Genomic DNA, 12534 nt, shown 5'->3' with positions numbered 1-12534 from the left:
TGTGTGCAGGGGCAGACCTACAGCCCCGCGCCCTCCAGGCCACGGGACCCTGGGGAGGCGGCACGGCGTGGAGGGTGGACCCTGGGTCCTGCGGCCCCTCCTTGGCTGGGGGCCAGGTCCACCCTCACTAGCCGAGCTACAGGACATGGTTCCCCGTGCCTCAGGGTCCTCTTCTGTAAAAGGTGGCAATGCCACCCACTCTTGGGAACAAAGATCTGGGCAGAAGCTCTCAGCGCCAGCTGTGCTTGTTGGGCTGGCACCAGCTTTAGCAGCACAGGAGGCCATGCGGTGTGTGCAGAGGGCTGTGGAAGGTTCCAGAAGCAGAGCTGGGTCCAGCCGAAGTGAGGCAGAGGCAGGGCGAGCAGCCTGGGAGCCCGGATGATCACCCAGGAAGCAGTCCCTCGTGACACGGACCCTCACCCTCGGCCCCGGCCCCAGCCCTCAGCCACTGGGGCGCACCTGATGGGAGCTGCTCCTCCGTGGGCAGGGCCGCCTCGCTGGGGAGCTGCAGCAGGTTGTACAGGGACTCTGGCTCCATCTTCTCTCTGGCCTGCCCTGGAGGACGCAGAGGACAGAGGGTGTCAAGTCCCAGAGCCCTCAACTCACTCTGTGCTTATCTGTCATTTCCTCCTGCCCAGGAGGCTGGGGGGGGCGTGGAGTTCAGCTCCAGGTGGACAGGTCACCATGAGGGCCCAGGTGAGGGGACGGGGTCCCGGGTGGGCAGAAGGCCTAAGCACAGGATCGAGGACACACCAAGAAAGGCTTGTGGAGCGGGTCCTCCCCGTGCCCCCACTGTGGGTGCCAAGCAGCCCCCCCAGGCCTGCAGGGCCCTGTGGGCTCTCCCTCCCCAGCAGCCGGCAGAGCCAGCAGAGCCAGTTCCTCAGAGCTCAGAACCCCCACCCCCGGCCCAGCAGGGAGCCAGCCTGCTTGTGGGCTGGCAGATGGCACTGATGGATGACATCCCAGATGTTAGCTCCTGCGGTGGAACATGCCACGGGGCCTCTGGGCCCAAGGCTGAGCAGAGAGGGCTGGAGGGGGGCCGAGCACCGAGCCCAAGCCCCCAGGCCGTCCCCACCCTGCAGCTTGGGGGACCAGCAGGACTCTCCCCTGCACCCTGGGGCCTCTCAGGGAGTGAGGTCTCGGGGCTCCAGGCAGCTGCTCTACGGGGAGGGCCAGTCTCCTTGTTGCCACTGCTACGGGCCCTTCCGGTTCCCCAGCCCTCTTCCTGTCTCTGGTTCCAGTTGCTGAGGGCCAGCAGCCTCCCCCGCCTCCAGCCCCTGCTCCCCCCCTTTCCAGACTCTCTCAGACAGCCGGGTGGCAGGGCACCCACAGGGGTCCAGGCAGGGAGACCCCCCTGCGCCCCGGGGAGGTAGGGGACTGGAGGGCCCTGGAGCCCCCCTCTTTGGGCGCACAGTGGCCCTGCTCTGAAGTGGCCCCACAATTCCCATGTCCAGGGGACACTCGGATGCAGCCTGGGCCACAGCTGCGAGAGGGGAAAAAGCCCTGGCCTGGGCTAGGGAGGCCGGGTTCCAGGCAGGCTCCTCCTCACGCCGGCTGTGTGACTCCAGGCAAATCCCCTCCCCTCTCTGGTCCTCATTCATGACAAGGAGGGGCTGGACTCAATGCTGGACCTAGGTGGCCGAGGGGACCCAGACGTGGACTGTCTCTAGTGACCAGCAGCCCTGGGCAAGGCTCTCTTCTGCCCCAGCCTCAGTGGCTTCCCAGAAGGGGGGTCGCCTTTCTCCCCCAGGACTGCATGAAGCTCAGAGAGGCCAGGGAGAGGCACAGCAGGGTCCTCCGTGAGATGGGGAGGGGGTGAAGCAGCCCCTAGGCGCGATGGGGTGAGGGCCTCGGTGTTGACCTCTGGCCTCCAGCCCGGGCAGCCTCAGCCAGGCGGGCTCCTTCCCAGGTGGCCCTGATCCGGCTCCCAGGCACGTGGACAGGCAGGGGTTCCCGCGGCCGAGGCCTTCCCCAGGCCCAGATGCAGGGACTCACCTGGCGCCTCCTGTACACGGGAGATCAGGCCTCCCCGAGGGTCCTCTGCTCCTGGGAGAGGCAGGTTCCGCTTCCTGGGCGGGTGGGTGGCCTGGGCCCTGCGGAGGCGGCTGGGGCCCTGCGCACTTCCTCTGGGGCCTGCTCTGCTGGTGGCGGTGGCCGCGGGGACGGGGAGCTTCCTCCTCTGTGCCGCGGGCCAGGAGGGCGCTGGGAGGACCAGGCTGCAGGAGCCCACGGGAGCCCAGCCCCACCACCAGCCTGGCTCCCAGCCCCGGCCTCCCAGGCACCTCCAACGGGGCATTGCCGACTTTCTCCCCTCCTCCGCCCAAACCAAGCCGCTCCCTCCCCTCTCCCCACCTCCCAGGGGCAGCTTTTGAGGCCAGGACCTCGGGGTCGGCATCCCACACCCCAGCCACCAGCAGACTGTCCCTCTGCTCCACCTCTGACCCCAGGCCTCCTCCCCTCCCCTGCACCTGCAAGTCCCAGGGTCCTCCAATCCTGCTGGCCACAGCGCCATCCTCTCCCCTGACCTCTCCTGCCCTCCACCCTTGGGCCCTGCTGACCCCCTCCTGCTCCCTCAGGGCCCTGCTTGGCAGCTCTGACTCTCCCCTGCCTGCAAGCCCTGCCTGGCTCTGCACTTGGGCCTCGGTGCCCCCTCCTCCAGGAATCCTCCTGCCCTCCCAGGTAGGTCCTCCCTGGGGTTCTTACAGGGCCCCTGAAGGCCCCTCGTCAGCCCCACTCTCCCAGCACTTGGCCTGTGACCTCACCGTCGCTCAGCAGGGGCCGCAGGCTGGTGTTTGAGACAGGTCTCCACCTGGGGGGGGGGGGCTCTGCAAGGGCAGGGCGGCTCTCTTTTGCCTGGTTGTGCCAGAGCCCAGAACAACCCACGCACAAGGTGGGCTCAAGGGGTAAATTGGTGACTATTATTGCTGAGGGGATGAGGCAACTTCCTAGAGGGGACAGGGCCTCGGTGGCTGAACAGGAGTCTGCTGGTTAGAGACCCTGGAGGGACCCCGGAAGCAGCACACACAGAGCCTCGGGGGGTTCGGGAGAGACCCCCGCACAGCGGGTTTGTCGGAGAACACCTGAGACCTGGGCTGGTCTCTGAGCTTAAATCTTCATGACCAGATGGACTGTGAGTTTCCACAGTGACAGGCAACCATGCTGGGGACCAGGAGACAAGCCACCCTGTCTTTGCCAAGAGATCAGAGAAGTGGCCGGATCAGGCAGGCGGAGGAGCAGGGCAGAGCCGAGAGCAGGGAGGTGGGCATGCGGGGTGATGACTCGCGGGATCCCCGCGCTTTCCCCCGACTGCTGATGAGGAGCACGCAGAGTGCCCCGGAACCTGCCGCGGAGCAGGGTCCACCATCAGCCCACACCAAGGAAGAAACCACGGCTCCCCAACAGTCTGTGCCACTCCCAGGTCCCCTGCAGGACTGGGGCTCACAAGGACCCAGGGAGAGAGAGAGCCCCATTAGGACCTGGGTCACGGGGGTTGGGAGAAGGCTCAGCCTGGCTCCGGGTCCCGTGGTCCTGGTGGCAGCTTCCGAACCTGGATCCCAGCCCCACCAGCACAGCAGAGGGCTTCACCCACCTGCTTTCAAATGCAGGAACTGAAGGGCCTGGATGGGGGGACCCTGAGCCCAGTGAAGAAGGTGGGAGGAGGCGGAGCCCCAGGTCAATCTTGTGTGGCGCCGAGTCCCAGGGCCCAGGAAGGCCATTTCAGAAACTCCTCTGGGAGCCGCTGGCGAGAGCCTGACCTCCACCAGGGTCAGCTACTCCATGGTGGGCAGGAATCCAGCTGAGACAGGACGGGTCACCAGACGCAGCAGCAGGCCCTGTGCCCTCCAGTTATGGAGAGAGGAGCTCTGCAGATGGCGGCCCTTGGGGGCCAACACGCTCCCCTGTGACCACTGGGCACTGAGCAGCGGCGGGATCCCGGCTGCGCAGGGGAGCTGCGGCTTCCAAGGGGAGGACAGGAATTGGAGGACAGCAGGGCGAGCTGGCTTTTGATTGTAAACCAAAGGTTTAACACAAGAAAAGAGCCGTTCCCGGGCTTTAAATTCTCAGTGCAGCGCGGGCATGTTCAGAGCACCAGGGACTTCTATGATGGCTCAGAAGGAACTCTTATCTCTTGGAGCGGCCCGGGAGGACGGACGGAGGACGGAGCTGAGAATCAGACGTGGGATCTAATCCTGTGTGATGTGGAATTAGGACGCGGCTAAACCCGCAGCCGCTGAGCCTTCAGTGTGAAGGGCAGAAGGAAAGAAGGGCCTTGGGAAGTCAGAACAGCGGCTGCGAGAAGCCAGGCTCAAGCTCAGGGGGACTCTTCTCAGCAGAAGCAGCCCTTCCCTGGGGGAGAACCACCACGATGCCCCCCAGTGCCCCCAGCCTGGAGAGGTCCCTTCCTCCCCTCCCCCACCCCATCACTCCCACAACCTCGGACGTGTGTCTTCCTGCGGTCAGTTCACACGGCCCTGGGTGGACCAGCAACAGGCCTCGCCTGAAAGTAGAGTGCTTTTTAAAAAATTGCCAACGTTTGCTGATTTATGTCAGCAGAGGAGGTGGGAAAGGTGCGGGACTGGGTTTCAGGGGGGTGGGGAGCGGGCATTGAAGGAGCCGCTGCTGCAGCGTGCTCGCAGGAGGGACTGGGCGCTGGGCACTGGCAGGAGCCACCAGGGGCTCCACTGTTTGACAGTTGGTGGCTGAAAGTGGGCTCAGCCTGGTCAGTGCTGAATGACAGGTCGGTGGCGATTCCTGGAGGAGGGTCCAGAGGTCGCCCTGGGAAATGCCGCAGTGACTGTCTCTGCAGCTGAGAAATGGCGTTGTAAGATGTGCCTGGGCTCCCTGAGCTCAGGGGGTTGGGGTCATTCCAAAATGCAGAGGCCCAGGGGCAGTGGCTGACCACACCCAGGGGACAACTAGGAGGCAGGAGGTGTGACCAGAGCCAGGCTTTTACTGATGATCTTGCAAGATGGGACATCTGGGGAGCAGGCACGCCCAGGGCAGTGACAATCACATTCTATTTCCTGGGGCGCAAGGTCCCCCCCAGATCCTCACTGGCTGAGTACCTTGCCGAGGTTTGACTGTCTCCTACTGGGTGTGTCCTGAGCTCCCTGTCCCTATCAAGTAGTAAAGCCAGGACACAGTCACCTACAGACACAGTCAGCACAGCCTGTCCACAGCAGCCCTGGGGCCTGTGTGCAGCGCTTAGCTAGCGAGCGAGGCCCGTGATGGTGATGACGAGTTCCGTTTCTGCAGGTGTTGAATTTGAACATCAGAAGAGAAACGCTGGGGCAAACAAAGACAGCAAGTTTTATTTAAAGACTAGTGACACAGACTTCTCCGCAGGGAAGGGGACCCAGAGTTGGTATCCAAAGAAGTGGGAATGTCCTGTGCCTTTATTAGTTTTAGATTCTCTTTGTCCTCCCACCCTCTTCTCCCTGACCTCTCTCCACCCTGCGTGAACCCTCCTGGGGACGAGCTGAAAGGTGGGAAGCAAATGAGCCATGGGAAGGGCCAGTGGTGGGCTGATTCCAGCAGGAAGGGAGCCCAGGAGGTGCTTCCTGAACGCCTTTTGGGAGGAGCAGAACAGGCAGGTAACCTTGGTAACGGGTGGGGGAAGGGCTCTGAGGCAGTAGCATTCCCAGAGGCCCTCTCCATCCTCCCGGGCCAAATCAGCTTTCATCTCCCCTGTCTACCCACCGGATCACCTGATCACCGTCTACACCAACTGCCTGTCCTTAATTCTGGCTTCACAAGCACATTTTGCTCCATCAAAGTACACACAGGAGAGCGGAGTCAGCGGGGAGAGCAGGTGCTTTCCTGCCCGGAGCTGCGTAAACTGTGGGCGCTGAGATCTCAGTGTGGAGAGACCACGGCAGCCCTCCTGGGGCCACCTGTCGTCAGCTGACTCCAGCCAGCCACGGCGCGTCCAGGGGTCCCAGCGTGGGACTCCCTCAGCCCCGGGGCTGGCTACTCATCCACAGCCCAGAGCCACTTCATCTGTCCATCAGTATGCCATGCAAACTCTGTCACTCTGCACATGTTCCATGAGGTGACAAAGAGTGGGAGGCACTGTTCTGGATGCCACCTGGGAACTCTCTGGGGACCTACTTGTCTGGCAACAGGGCTGAGCCCTCCCCAGTGAAATTTCAGGGGCCTCCCCTTGCATCTCTGACAACCAGCAAAGGTGTGGGGCTGGGTGTGGCCCGGGGCACAGTGGCTACCTAGCGTGCACAGGGCCTGGGGTTGACCCCAGCACCACCCAAAGGAGAGGCTCAGCGCTTGATGGCAGAGACCCTTTGGATCTCAAAGGCAGCTCACTCGGGACCCTCCAGCCCTTGCTCAGAGTAACCTGCGGGGCTGCCCAGTGGACCCAGCTCTGGAGAAGTGCCCAGAGTCCTCCACCTGGTCCTGGTGACCCAGCTGCAAACATGAGAGGCAGACCAGGGGCTGAGGGGGCCTCCAGCCCCTGGTTATTTCTGTGAGCTGGGGCACAGCTGGGGACTCAGTTCCTGTTTTGCCGGATGCAGAGTCGGGAGGTGGGGTGTGAGAAAGTGAGCCTGCCCCTACCCCACCGCGCGGCGCATGGAAAGGTGGAAGAAATGGCAGCTTTTTATGTTGTGGGGTTTTTCCCACAACTAAAATGTCTTGAAGTAAATAAATTGCAGAGGTCTTCTCACTCATCTCCACATACCTCAGAATGCACCCCTGAGAACAAGGACCCTCTCCTACAGGACACTGAACATTAAGACACCCAAGAAATCTACCATTACGTGTTCTCTTAACATTTCACTCATATACAGATTTGCCAAGTGCTCAAAATGCCTTTGATCACCGTGTGTGTGTGTGTGTGTGTGTGTGTGTGTGTGTGTGCACGCGCGCACGCATGTGCACGTGTGTTTATTACTCAAGGGTCCAATCAGAGACCACATGCTGCTGTGATTTCCTTGGTGACTCGTGACTTGTAGAGCCCTTGGATATAGAACAGTCTTTCAAGACATTCACACTTTTAAAGCGTCCTGGTCAGTGGGCTGTGGAACCCACCATCTGTCACTCTTTGGTTCCTTTTATTGACTATTCCCCCGCTGGCTCTAAGTCACCCTCGTGTTGTTGTTTCTTGGTCCCTACATGTCTAGGTGTTTTTATTGAAGGCTGGACAGCACAGTTTTATGTGGAGAGCTGGACTGTGCAGGACCCGGGTCACCTTGCTCCCTGGTCTGCTTCTCATCTAATGCCTCAAACCACGGCTTCCTGTCTTTAGTTGAGTTTTCTGGTTATTTCTGGAGGAAACGTAACTCCATAGCCGAAAACTCTTTCCCCATAAGTACTTGTCCATCAAAAAGAGGTGTATATAGTCCAAGTACAAACTGATGACCCTACCTTAACAAAGTCATCGAAATGAACTTCCTAAAGGACAAAGCAACACGGCGTGTCCCCCAGTGATGCACTGAGAACACCTCTGCCCCAAAGTGCACGAAGCCTCCAACAGCCCAAGGTCCGATGGCAATGCACGTCCCGTCCCTGTCGTGGGGATGAAGGACGTGATGGAGACGACTGAATACAGCCCAGGTGGCAGTTAGCTAATGCTGCCCCATCTGCGTCGTCTGCTGATCAGGACACCTGTGCCGTGTCACGTGAGAGTGCTGCTAGGAAACAGACCCAGGCGCAGAGGGAGTTGCGTGTGTAACACTCTGAATAATGTGGGGGAGATGGCGCACTCGGGTAAACAAGGCAACGTGCATGGAAAGACACACACGGTTATTATTTCAAGAAGAGAGGGCCACAGAGATACAAAGAGAAGAGGGTGAAGCCCCGTGTGGAGCAATGGCAACATTTACAGGCTCTAGGTCACCACCCCTGGTCTCTGCCTCCAGCTGTCCTTGGATACTGTATAAAAATAATCCATGAAGGCCAGGTGGGCGGAGCGCGCTGGTAATCCTGCACCCGGGATCCCAGCTGCTTGGGAGGCTGAGGCAGGAGGATCCTAAATTCAAGGCTAGACTCAGCAACTTAGTGAGACCCTGTCTCCAAATAAAAAAATTTTAAAAAGGCTGGGAGTTGTAGCTCAGCCGTAGAGCGCTTGCCTCGTACGTGTGAGGCCCTGGGTTCGATGCCCAGCACCACATAAAAATAAGCAAATGAAATACAGGTCCATCAACAACTAAAAAATTACTTAAAAAAAAAAAATAAAAGGGGCTGGGGATGTGGTTCAGTGTCGGAGCACCCCTGGGTTCAACCTCCAGTATCCCCCCACCAAACTTTCTAAAAATTAAATAAATAAAAATAAAACATTAAGAGAAAAAAGTCCTTATTCTCACCCCTGTCATTAGGGACGCAGGGATGTGCTCGGCTCGCCGTCACACACTGTTCCTCACCACACCGCCACTGTCATGGCGTCACAGCCACCAGAGCCTGCCCTGGAGCCTGCCCCTGGGTGACCCGGCCTTCCTCCCAGGGGCTGGCCTCCTGTTCACTAGTCGATTCATTTTAAAAAGTTGGTGTGCGGAAGAGAATCTAGAGCCAGTCCAGCAGATCACCGGATCAGCAAAGGCCATGTGGCCTTGAAAGTGACAAGGGCCTTGGAGGGGACCTGGTGCCCTGGCTCTGCCCTCAGGCCTCTCACCCGCCCATCCCAGAGCCATGGGCTCCACTCCACCGGCAGGCACACCCAGGCTGCAGGGCTCAGGCCAGGGGCAAGGTCTGTCCACTTGCCCCGGGTCTGCACGAACCAGACCCTGAGCAAAATGCCCACTGAACAGGGCCAGCAAGCTCTCTGGAGAGCCGCTCGCCACTGCTGGCCTCAAAGAACCAGCACGGAAGGGGAACGGTTCCGTCCTCCTCCATATTAACAGGGAACCCCCCCACCGAGGCAGTGGACACAGGCTGGCCCAGGGCCTCCAAGCCACAGCAGCACGGGCATCTGGGCAGGATGGCTCTTTGCTGGCCTCACCATGGCAGGCCAGCAGCTGTGACGACCAGCACTATTCCCAGACCCTGCTACACATCCCTGAGGGAGAACAGGTGGGACGGCTGGTTTTGAGGGCGGGAGGCTGAACTATCCCGCAGAGCCCTGCGCTGGAAGGCCCGGGTGAGCTGACCTACTGGCGGCCACCCAGGGACAAACCTGGACTCCTCCCCGTGTGCATCTCGGACCAGGTTCTCACAGCCACCGTCTGTCATTTTCTGTTTCTTAAACAGAACTGCTACCTGGCCGTCCTGCTGCCCACCCAGGGCTGGCCACAGCTGTAGCAGTCCCAGGCTCCTTCGATGTCCCAGGACTTCTGCCCAGGAGGGTTGGAGGTGGGGCTGGTGTAGACCACCAAGTTCAGGCCACCACTGCCGGTTACCTGGGTCCCTGCCCCAGAGTCAAGGGTGGTCACTCACTAGTTAGCACACGAGGCTTCGTGACTTCCTGTCCCCTCCACAGCAGTGACCGATTTATCCAGCCCGTGCCCAGGGCCAGCAGTGGTCCAGTTCTGGCCAGAGGGCCAAGCAGGCGGGGCTGTGGAGTCACGTGGGCCCTGCACTGGGCAGCGGGGCAGCAACTGCTAAGTGCACAGAAGAGAAAAATAGCAGCCAAAAGAGCACAGGCGGCCGAGCGGCCCTTTATTGGAATAAATAACAGCGCGCTGAGGCACCTCGGGCACTTCCCCAGCCGCAGCTCCTGCTCATAGGCGCTGGGCCTTCATGTCGCAAGCAGCATGGCTTCCTGCTGTCAGCCAGGCGGGTCTGATCAAAGTACAGCCAGGGCTTTAGTGGCTTTTATTTAATATCCAGAAATCCAAAGGAAACGTCCTTCGAACAATTAAAAAGACAATAACATAGCGGCACACAAAGGAACAGAGGATTCAGCTATTCCAAAATAAAACTGCCCTCCACCACAGCCGCAGGACACGGGGGCTGGGTCAGGCTTGCACAAGGCCACGTGGGAAGGGGCCACAGCTGTAGGTAGCCAGGCCAGGGGCCGCCCGGAGGGCCGGACCAGCCCCCGCCCAGCCTCCACGTGGGCCTGCGAACCCGGGACTCCTTGTACAGGGGCTGTCCACGCCTTTGCCCCCACGGGTGGACACAAATGGCCTTGCCTTCACCTCGCTGCCATGGGCCAGGCCCCTCTTCAGAGAAAAATCATCATGAGGCTGTGGCCTGGAAGGAGGAAGAACCTTCCAGAACTTCCTGGGCACAGGGGCCCTCAGAGCCGGCCCTCCCTCTCCCACCCAGGCCGGGCAGGGATCAAGAACAAGGAGACTAAAGGGACCCTGCAGGTCGTCTGCACCCACAACCCCGGGAGAGACCCCGCCTCCTAAACCTCAGCCTTTACCGGTCCTGCTGTGAGCCAGCTGCCTGCCGGCTCCCGCACATCCGCGGCCCCTCAAAGTGTCCTTCTTAAAAGGGAAGAGTGGGGAGTGGCCTGACTTGAGGCCAGGCGAGCGTCCAGCAGGGCTTCAGGGGCTGCTGCAGAAGCTGAAGCCCCTCCCGCTGACCACGTCCTCTCCCTGGATGACGCGGATCAGGCTGAAGCCGCCCGAGTTGGCTAAGAGGCCACAGGTGTGCCCTCCAGATCCTCATCTCTGTCCCCTCGGCCCCCGAAACCCCTGGGGATGAGAACGCCCTGGCCGGGCCCGCCTGAGAGCACGGCCGGGCGGGTCCAGGCCACCGGTCCTGGCGGCTGGGACTCTGTGCGAGTCATGACGCAGCGCGGAATGTTCCGGCCCCGGGTATTTTGTCAAGGAGGTCTTTAATGTCACTGCATCCCACAGGAGACGCCGAAATGCCGTTTTAATTATTTCTTTCTCCTGCTGGGAAACCACCTCCATCAAAATGCTCTTCTCAGCCCATCCCAGCCTAGCAACGAGGGGCCAGGGAGGACATTCAGAACATTCGCGACCTTCAATCCATATTAACCCTGACCCCCAGCCCTGGTCTGCAGGGGGTGGGGGCCTAAGAGACGGAGAGGCCTGTCCTCCTGTGGCTCATGAGCACACAGAGCTTGGAGAGGGGGCTGGCTGGGCAGGGGCCAGGAGGAGACAGCAGGGAACGGCCAGGGCCTGCCACAGAGCAGGACCCCCTGTGAGGGGACGCCATTCCCCTCCAAGCCAAGGTGACCAGGGTGAAGAGCTTAACTAGGCGACACAGAGAGGGAGATGCCATGGGGGCACCAGGAGGACACTGCCTGCCCCCTCATGGGCTGTGTCGTGTCCCCTAAATTCAGCCCCAAAGCCCAGGGCCGCAGTGTGGCCACATCTGGACGTGGGCCTTAAAGAGGTAACAAGGAAATGAGGTCACGTGGGCGGGCCCTGCCCCGTGTGACTGGTGTCCTTAACAGACGCTGGCAGAGGGGGACCTGTGAAGACCAGGGAGACGCGGCCAAGGACGAGGCCACCAGGGAACTGGGTCCTGCGGGCAGGGCACCTGGCCCCTCGACCTCGGCTTCCAAGCTGCGGGACGTGGATCCTCTGTACTCTGAGCCTCCCGCCCTGCGGGCCTAGCAAAGGAACAGGCCGCCATCCCCGATGGGCCATCCCCAGACGGACCTCGGGACTGAGCCGCCTCCAGCCAGCTCCTGACCAGCCCTGGGCCGCTGCAGGAAGCCAAGGGACGCCTTCAGCCAATCCTCCCTCTGCCTGTGGCAGGGCACGGGTCCTGGGAGCTCACGCTCAAGGTCAGTAAGAACACAGAGTGGCCAAGAAGTCACGGGAACCAGAGGGATGGAGGACATGTGTCACACCCAGGGTTCCGGGGACGTGAGAGTTGAGTTTTTTAATTGCAAAACCCTTTTGTCAAAAGGCCCCTCGTCCAAGGGCAGCCCCGCGGGGGGAAATGCCCGAGCCCCGCACAGCCAGGGTGGACGGAGAGACCAGGCCACCAGTGGGAGCGGCAGCGCGGCCAGCGGAGGTTGGGCCCGAGCTTCTCCGTGTCATCTTTTGACAACACAGTCAATCACCTCAGCCTGCCCCGAGGGAGGGAGGGAGACCGGAGCCCAGCCCCGTGTCTAGAGGCTGCATTTTCCGAGGTCTTGACCACTGCAGGGTTGCAAGGAAAGCAGGTGAATGGCCACCAAAGCAGGCAGGGATGGGAGGGGCCACACAGCCGGGGCGGAGCAGGGCGTCTCCCTGAGAAGGGCCTGGGGCACAGGCCCCGCTTCTCTTGCCCCGGACCCTCCCGCGCCGTCCGGGGTCCTGGTCACTCCACGTTCTTGTACTTGGTGAACAGGTTGTACAGCACCCGCAGGGTGGACTTGAGGTCAAGGTTCACCACATCTGCAGAAGGACACAGAGACACCGTTGGCAGAGGAGAGAATGTGCCCTGCCTGGGGTCACCACAGACTCTCAGCCACCATGGGCACAGCTGAGCGCTTCAGCATGAGGCTACTGGCCGGCACATGCAGGAGACACCGGCGTGACCATCCCCGGACACACAGGCTGCGTGGAGAGCCCCCACCAGGGCTGCCACCTTCTGTGGGGACAAGCACACAGACCCCTTGGGATCTGTATCAGGACATGTTCAAGGACGGGTGGGCAGGTGGCCAAGGGCACT

General features: G+C 61.0%; 2 protein-coding genes across 4 annotated transcripts in view; both read right to left on the bottom strand.

The window, feature by feature from the left end:
* Positions 1-2659, bottom strand: part of PARVG (parvin gamma) — a 124635-nt gene extending 121976 nt beyond the window's left edge. For 2 of the 3 annotated variants that reach the window (XR_014024249.1, XM_081311825.1), the window contains exons 1-2: positions 1996-2657; positions 460-555 (exon numbers count right to left, since the gene is read on the bottom strand). Coding sequence is in view for 2 of the 3 variants with exons in the window: in XM_081311825.1 (XP_081167951.1) it covers positions 460-555; positions 1996-2512 (613 nt within the window). In the remaining variant the exon portion in view is untranslated. Of the gene's footprint in view, positions 1-459; positions 556-1995 lie in introns of all 3 variants that reach the window. The other variant, XM_081311826.1, reaches the window with a different exon arrangement.
* A 6923-nt stretch (positions 2660-9582) lies between these two features.
* Positions 9583-12534, bottom strand: part of PARVB (parvin beta) — a 77870-nt gene continuing 74918 nt past the window's right edge. Inside the window, exon 13 of the mRNA XM_081311848.1 lies at positions 9583-12257. Within this exon, the coding sequence (XP_081167974.1) occupies positions 12181-12257 (77 nt within the window). The 3' untranslated portion in view covers positions 9583-12180. The remainder of the gene's footprint in view (positions 12258-12534) is intronic.

Source organism: Spermophilus citellus, assembly GCF_964194105.1.
Source record: "Spermophilus citellus genome assembly, chromosome: 10".
Classification (NCBI taxonomy): domain Eukaryota; kingdom Metazoa; phylum Chordata; class Mammalia; order Rodentia; family Sciuridae; genus Spermophilus; species Spermophilus citellus.
The sequence above is the reverse complement of the archived record's forward strand: the minus strand, read 5'-3'. Positions and strand labels throughout refer to the sequence as shown.